General features: G+C 42.1%; 3 protein-coding genes across 3 annotated transcripts in view; 2 read left to right on the forward strand and 1 right to left on the reverse strand.

Annotated features, from left to right (window-relative positions):
* The window catches only part of LOC109464677 (fatty acid amide hydrolase-like), a 13,111-nt gene extending 11,172 nt beyond the window's left edge, over nt 1–1,939 (reverse strand). Inside the window, exons 1-2 of the mRNA XM_019761716.1 lie at nt 1,710–1,939; nt 1,282–1,338 (exon numbers count right to left, since the gene is read on the reverse strand). Of these exons, the coding sequence (XP_019617275.1) occupies nt 1,282–1,338; nt 1,710–1,862 (210 nt within the window). The 5' untranslated portion in view covers nt 1,863–1,939. The remainder of the gene's footprint in view (nt 1–1,281; nt 1,339–1,709) is intronic.
* Nucleotides 1,940–2,379: 440 nt separating this feature from the next.
* LOC109464544 lies at nt 2,380–3,061 on the forward strand. Its single transcript, XM_019761546.1, has one exon. It carries the CDS (start codon nt 2,675–2,677, stop codon nt 3,059–3,061), a length of 387 nt encoding a protein of 128 aa, XP_019617105.1. The 5' UTR covers nt 2,380–2,674.
* A 27-nt stretch (nt 3,062–3,088) lies between these two features.
* The window catches only part of LOC109464686 (short-chain collagen C4-like), a 9,164-nt gene continuing 4,588 nt past the window's right edge, over nt 3,089–7,664 (forward strand). The window contains exon 1 of the mRNA XM_019761733.1: nt 3,089–3,338. Coding sequence (XP_019617292.1) covers nt 3,096–3,338 — 243 coding nt within the window. The 5' untranslated portion in view covers nt 3,089–3,095. The remainder of the gene's footprint in view (nt 3,339–7,664) is intronic.

The raw sequence follows: 7,664 nt of genomic DNA on the forward strand, positions 1-7,664 counted from the left end.
ATGCATGGGGAATGAGAATTTTTGTCCCAAAGACCTGAAGAAAGAAAAAAAAGACAAAAACAAAACTATGACATGATGTTTTGATGAAGAAGGAAGGGGTGAAAGGATTGTAACGAGGCACCTAAACACTCGCTCGCTCAAAAACATTAACTTTTTTTGACTGAGCCAGTGCAAGGAGCCCTGTTACAAATCGAATGATAAGTTATACACAACGTTTCATTGTCTCTTGATGGATAGATAAACAAACAATTACTACTTTGCCACAGTAGAACGTATCATGTAAGTTCTCTTTTGGGGCCACTGTCTCCACTGGTTGTTTAAAGATGACTTGAACAGCACTAATAAATTGCTATTATCATCATCATCAACTCCACAATTGCAACTTAGTAGAAATACTAGAAAGGCCAATATTTGCTTTGGAGCAAATACAGCGATGGGTTCACCACATTTTACGACATGGCAGGGAAAGAATGAGAAACACAAGGGAAAACAATGATTTACATTGATATAACTATAATATGAAGTAACATACAACTAAAACAACAGTTGGATAGCTATTCCCTACTTTATTGGTTAGGATTTTTAATTGCATAATGCAAACTGTTGATTTTCAAAATAAATAAAAAAACGTTCATGCCCCGCATTCCAATGCTGGAGCAGAAAAGCTTGAAATACCTACCAAAACACTTGAATAAAGACATACTGCATGTCAGTATGGAAATGCTCTGTGCAGGTGTTAATCAAGTTAAATCCCAACAGCCAATCAGCAAGAAGTATGGAGGAAAGCTGCATGCCTATTGGTTGATGCCCTGCATTCCATTGTGATGACTCATGCCCAGACGTGGTAAACACGGCACACTAACACAGTAATACATTTGCTATAACACAGCCAAAAAACTCAAATAAAACCATTCTAAAAGCCTGTATCACAAAAATTTAAAAAACGCCTAGGGGTATTTGCCCACTGTACCTCCATACCAAATTTCAGGACCTTAGGCCCTAAAATGAAGAAGCTGAATCCATTTAAAAAATGGCAGGAGGAGAAGGAGGAGGAGGAGGAGGAGGAGGAGAAGAAACATCAGAAAAAGCAATATGGGTTCACCACCACTTCGTGGTGTGGTGAACCCATAATGAGTTGATCAGACAGTACTTGTATGTTCTCTATTTCTTTACTAACTCTTTGACCCTTACTTGCACTTAGCTTTCAGACATCAGATTTTGCACAGTCAGTAAAAAATAAAAAGCAAATTATTTTCAATGGAGTTTTGCTGAGTAACTCACTGAGTTGATCAGAGTTGTGAGAATCTTGAGAGGGAATCCCGTCACAGGAGGTAATTTCTGGAAATTAAAATAAAAATGTCATTAAAAAATGAAGTTATCATGACACAATAAATGATAAGAAATTCTGATTTAAGAACTTTGTTTTTTTTAATTCAAAATCAGTACGATTTCAGTGGTAAGTTAGAATGCAGTATAACTCTAGTAAGGTACATGTATTACGAATTTCACAGAAACAACCATAAAACATCAACATTTGTTATATCAACGTCCTTGATGTCATGGGCGGGGTGTATACAAAATTGTACCTGCTAACGTGCCCCCGAACATACTAGTAGTCGTTTACGAAAGCAACTTTACACCCCTATATATTCTCTAAAACATGACAGGTATGATACGTGATACTATAAATGAATTTAGTGTTTTCTTACTGCAGGTTTGAGACCGTACCCGGCTGCCGGGTCGGCCTTTCCCGTCTTCCGGCGCTGGAATTTCGTCGGCCCGCCGGTGACTCTGCGCACGAAGATGAACCACACGGCAACGGCAGACGAACCGAGCAGGAACAGAGACGCTCCCACGTCCATTTTACCCCTGGTTTAGTTGTTTTCTTTGACAGCAACAGGAAGATACCGATGCAGTAAGTCCTCTCTCAGAGGCTACCAGGCGGGGTCAAAGTGCGGCGACGTTCGTGCCGTACATGCACGCCATCTGGCAGTATTGAAAACAACTGCAGGGGCAGACGTCAGACCCACAGACTTCAGACCAGTGATGTGTAATAATAATGGTCACTGACCGTAGTGGGGAGCAAACTTAAGCCAGTTAGTAAACAAGTGCATCTATCAGACAGATCTAGATATGAACTAAAAAGTTGGTATAATATATACACAAAGTAACATTAGAACCACAACTGGTACAAGATGTCTCAGGTTGACGTCGAAAATCAAATTATGTTAATTTGGACCTGAATGCTTACAAATAATGATTATGCGACCGGGAAATAAAAGTGATATGCTTACAGCGCAAATCTAACCATAAAAAAGGATTTCTTCTACAGAATTTGAAGCTTCTGTGGTAAGTACATTTTAGACGACCTTGCACAGATGACTGCATTTTTAAATAACATAGTTCAAATGTTATATCATGTGAGTCCCAAATCGCCTCATTGGTATTCAGTCTTGCCTGGGGATGTTGCAAGTGACCGGCCGGGTCATCTACAACAATAGTCGGAGAGTATAATTAACCGAGTTAATTGACTTGGTATAATTTATACATACGTGCTTGGGCTATTTCCTCATTGGGATCAGAACCGTCCAAACTGTCGGTTGGGACGATTTTGTTTCCGTCTGAAACCACACTAGGCCTTATTTACCTTTACTAACTATCGTTACGGTGGAGAATGACGTCGGAGAAGCTCCCTTACGGTCACCTCATGCCGGAGAGAAGCACCCGCCGGGAACGCACGGGCGGCCCGCTCGGATCGCTCGTCGGTGTTCTCGGCGCCGCCGCGGTGTTTGTTTCCGCCGTGGTGCTGGCCGTGATCGTGCAGAACATCGGGCATGAGATGGGGAATCTCCGGGCCAAGGTGGAGAGGGACCACGACGAGATGGCTAAACTACAAGTCCAGGCTCAGAGAGACCACGACGATATGGCTAAACTGCAAGCCCAGGCTCAGAAAGACCACGACGACATGGCTAAACTGCAAGAAAAGGCCGAGAAAAGCGACGCAGAGATAATCAAGCTCCAAGCCCGGCCAGGCACAGAAAGACCACGACGAGATTGGTAAACTACAAACCCAGGGGCAGAAAGACCACGACGAGATGGCTAAGCTGCAAGAAAAGGTGGTCACCCTCACGACAAAGGCCGAGAAAAGCGACGCAGAGATAATCAAGCTCCAAGCCCAGGCTCAGAGAGACCACGACGACATGGCCAAACTCCAAGCTCGGGCCGAGAAAGACCAAGAGGAGGTCCTGTCTCTGAGGGAGAGGATCGTCGTGCTGGAAACACAGGTCCGAGGCGCGACTTTCCCACCAAACTACGCCGAACAACAACAAATGTCCCATGTAAGTAGTCACATTTACCGCAATGAGAGATAGTGCTATAGGCATATATAATATACAGTTACGACACGACCTTTGTATCTTTTATACTGACAGTATTCCTACCACAGTTCTTGTCATTCCAATCAGTTCTACTACCACGTTCAAAGATTCTTCAATGCCTTTTTTGCCAACGTAGCTTGCGTTTTCGCGAATTCGTTTTGTTTTCCAATAATTTGTCCACTAAACCTCAGCTAGTACAGCGGTAAACATGACGTACTAACTTGTGGTATTCCTTCCTACTGGACCGGTTCTGTGCAGAGCCCTGAGGGAGGACAGTCTGGGCACGTCGGTGAGGCTGACACCGGGGGACAGAACAACAACGCCACGGTGGGAGGACTTGCGCACAGGCGCTCCAAGAGAGATTCGCCCAACTGGGTCCGACTCCCGTCTGGGTCAGGTACAGTACATTTATTTTCAGGCGTACTCCGTTTCATCTCCAAGCAAATCTTTCCTTTTTAATTGGTGGCTGCGCAAAGAGTCGTTAGACAGAATCAAATTGGCCATTTGCCAGACAGTTACAATTTCGCCACCAAAAGATCTGCTTGGAGAATCTACTCTGTTCTCTCTCAGTCTGTCCTTAAGAATGTGCCTGGGTTTCTACACATCAACTAATAATTGATCTGTAGAACAATTCCGATCTTAATTCAGAAAAGAATTGTACTCTTATAATGTGCACTATTGCCTAAATTATCTCATCAGTAGCAATTCAAAGCACGCAGCTATCCACCATTTCCTTTAGTAAGGTAATAAAATCCACATACACGTTTCAATGTACAGATTTTAAGTTTATACTTGCCAAAACATAGATTATGTTGCCTAACCGTGTATCTTCTAGATCTATTAGATCTAAGATTGAATTAGGCCACTTTCTAATTCCGCTCTTTGACAGGTTGCTGTCAGAACCAGCCGGGACGGGACGGTCGGGACGGACGGGACGGAATGGCGGGAGCACCCGGGCTGAAGGTGCGCTGAAACGTCCCGGAGTCATCACTGATTTGTTTCAAATTGTTGTTAAAATCAAACTTGTCTGTCTTGAGATTACTGATGTGTTTTATTCGTCTATAAGAAAAAGACGACTTTCTTGAAATTTCTTCTTTACATGAATAAATAGTACACATGTGGTAGTACGTGTACTATACGGTATAGTAGACATCCTTCCCTTTCGAAAGATGAAGTAATTGCTGACTAATTTATAAGATATAATTATAAATGAATAAATAAGTGTCCAAAATGAAACTTGAACTTCATTTGATGGCGCAATGCGTTGTCAATAGTTGACCATTAAATGTGATTATGTTTGATCTGATTTTTACAGGGTGAGTCTGGACAGAAAGGAGACACTGGACTGCAAGGTCATCAAGGGGCCAAAGGTCAGAAAGGCGCACAAGGGACAAACGGATTAGGTGAGTATGTTGTGCGCTTAGATCTGTTCAAGGATGTTATAGTTACAATATATACGTACCACCGTGCTATAAACACATCAATAGATGTGGTATACTCCACTGTCAATATGATCTTTATTTGATTTTGGCAATAAAATGGTAGAGAACTTCATTATCACTTACCTAATTGTTATGCTTAACAGGTGGCGCTGTTTATGTCCGCTGGGGCAGGAAGACTTGTCCCTCTGGAGCAACAATTGTCTACTCTGGTAAGGTCTTCTCATTCATATTTCGACAGAGAATATACTATGGGGCTCGAGATTACATGTTCTATATCCCAGGAAAACTGCATTTTAAGTAGAATGTGCACTACATATTCATGTCAACAGTGCCTCCAAGCATCAGAGGATGAAGCATACCGACCACGGCTAGCAGCCGGCTTTAATGCTCCACTCAACCGAACCGAGAGGCAATAATAGGTGTAAAAGAATTTTGGCTGTGCAGAAATTTTAATTTCTAAAATGTTCCATATTTATCAATGTGTATTCGTTGATTTTTTACTATAAGGGGATTTTAAACTACATTGTACAGATTACAGAACGATTCTGTAATGATATTTTTCCTCCCTTAATGCTCTGATATATTATTTTTGTACACATCAACCCAATTCAGGCTATTTCTATTATACCTTAGACCTTATCTTAGATCCTCCCGCTTGAGGTGCTTTATCATACCATAATAGTAATAAGGATTGATATGTACAAATATCATCAGAGCATTTAGGGAGAAAAAAATATCATTACGATATTGTAATAAATAGGTTCAAGTACAACGTTATGTACTTCATATATGTATACATATTTACAGACGCGACCAGAGAGGACAGCCCCATTCATTATGATGGTTATCTACGAAAATATATGTACAAAATGTAGGCTCGATTATTTTCTTTCGATAATACTGTGCTGTATTTTTTGTATACAGACAAGGGTGATGATTGTTTGATCAGTGCGTTTCCATTCAGGTGTGGCTGGAGGCACACAGCACAACCAACCAGGCGGCGGGACCAACTACCAGTGTCTGCCGACCGACCCACAGTGGGGACGGTACCAAGATGGAGTCCAGGGGTACAAGGCTTTCATGTACGGCGCTGAGTACGAGTTGGACACAAACGTCCCGTTCGGCTCCACCTCCCTTCTCGATGACGACGTCCCGTGTGCGGTCTGCTACGTCCCAACCCGCGGCAGTAAGTTAATTATCCCCGCCCGTAACACCTGTTATAGCGGCTGGACCCGCGAGTACCATGGCTACCTCATGGCTCAATACTACAACCACAACAGTCCCAAAGAGTACGTCTGTGTGGATGAACAGCCTGAGGCCATACAGGGAGGACACGCGGACCATAACGGAGCGCTGTTCTACCCCGTGGAAGCCCGTTGTGGGTCCCTGCCGTGTCCCAACTACGTGGAAGGGAGGGAACTCACCTGTGTCGTCTGCACCAAGTGAACTCTGTAATCATCACTTAGCCTCCATGTATACCTGTTGTTCCAGATATGTTTGGACACTTAACGTAAGAGAGTATCCTACTAATGTGTGGTTTTGGTGGTCTAAAACTCTGGTAGATGACTTTTGACAACTTTGTCTTACATTTTTCTGATTCTTATGTATAAAAAGTATTGACCTCATCACTATCCTTTGCTCTAGAAGCAGATACTACGGTGACAAGGCAGTATACAATCAGCCAAGCTTCAATAGAAGTTAATAACTTTGAGGGTAGGGCATGTAGTCAACACATACATTGGAGAAAAAAAAACTAAACAAGAAAGTACGGTGAAAAAAACTTTGTGTGTGTGTGTGTGTGTGTGTTTGTGTGTCTGTTATCCTGTATTGTGAATTATGAGTGTGACATCGCCCAGCTTTCCCTTGTAGCGTTACATTAATGTTAATGTGATATCCAAAATTTTAAGCAGTCGTTATGATCATCTTAGACTACGCCGACGCCCAACAAGACTGCGAAGGAGGCTAATCATCTTGTGTCATATACTTCCTGGAGGTTTAAAATCTCAGATTTCTTGTTTTTCTTTGCTCTCAGATGTGCCACTTGTTTGTGCAGAGTAAGCCGTCTTAAGGAATAATAAATACATCCCAATGAACTCTGGGCCTCGTGAGTATTTCATAAGTTTTCCCCATATTTCTAAAAGGGGGAATGGCGAAGTACATGCACGCCATCTGTTAGTATTGAGAACAACTGCAGTGGCAGACGTCAGACCCACAGGTTTAGACAACTGGTACTAATGATGAGTAACATGGTCACTGACTGTAATGAGGAGCAAACTTAAGTCAGTTAGTAAACAATCTATCATACAGATCTATAGATACGAACTGTAAGTTGGTATAATATGGTAAAAGTAATATAAGAACTACAATTGGTACATGGTAGAAAATGTGTCTTCAGAACGGATTATAGATATATAATTAACATGTGACTGGAAAAAAAAGTGATGCTTACATATATCGCAAATCTAATCCCCTCAAAATTTCTTCAGAATTTGAAGGTTCTGTGGTCTACACATTGAGACGCCGTGGCAAAAAAAATTGTACACTTTTAAATATATAGTTCAAATGTTAAGTTCCGAATTGCCTCATTGATATTCAGTCTTGCCTGGGGATGTTGCAAGTGACCGGCCGGGTCATCTACAACAATAGTCGGAGAGTATAATTAACCGAGTTAATTGACTTGGTATAATTTATACATACGTGCTTGGGCTATTTCCTCATTGGGATCAGAACAGTCCAAACTGTCGGTTGGGACGATTTTTGTCTCCGTCTGAACCACACTAGGCCTTATTTACCTTTACTAACTATCGTTACGGTGGAGAATGACGTCGGAGAAGCTCCCTTACGG

This window comes from Branchiostoma belcheri, unplaced genomic scaffold (assembly GCF_001625305.1).
Source record: "Branchiostoma belcheri isolate BF01 breed outbred unplaced genomic scaffold, Haploidv18h27 scaffold14, whole genome shotgun sequence".
In the NCBI taxonomy this organism is placed as follows: domain Eukaryota; kingdom Metazoa; phylum Chordata; class Leptocardii; order Amphioxiformes; family Branchiostomatidae; genus Branchiostoma; species Branchiostoma belcheri.

What these genes read in the sequence shown, in the direction of transcription:
- LOC109464544 (XM_019761546.1), top strand. Translation starts at nt 2,675, where the DNA reads ATGACGTCGGAGAAGCTCCCTTACGGTCACCTCATGCCGGAGAGAAGC.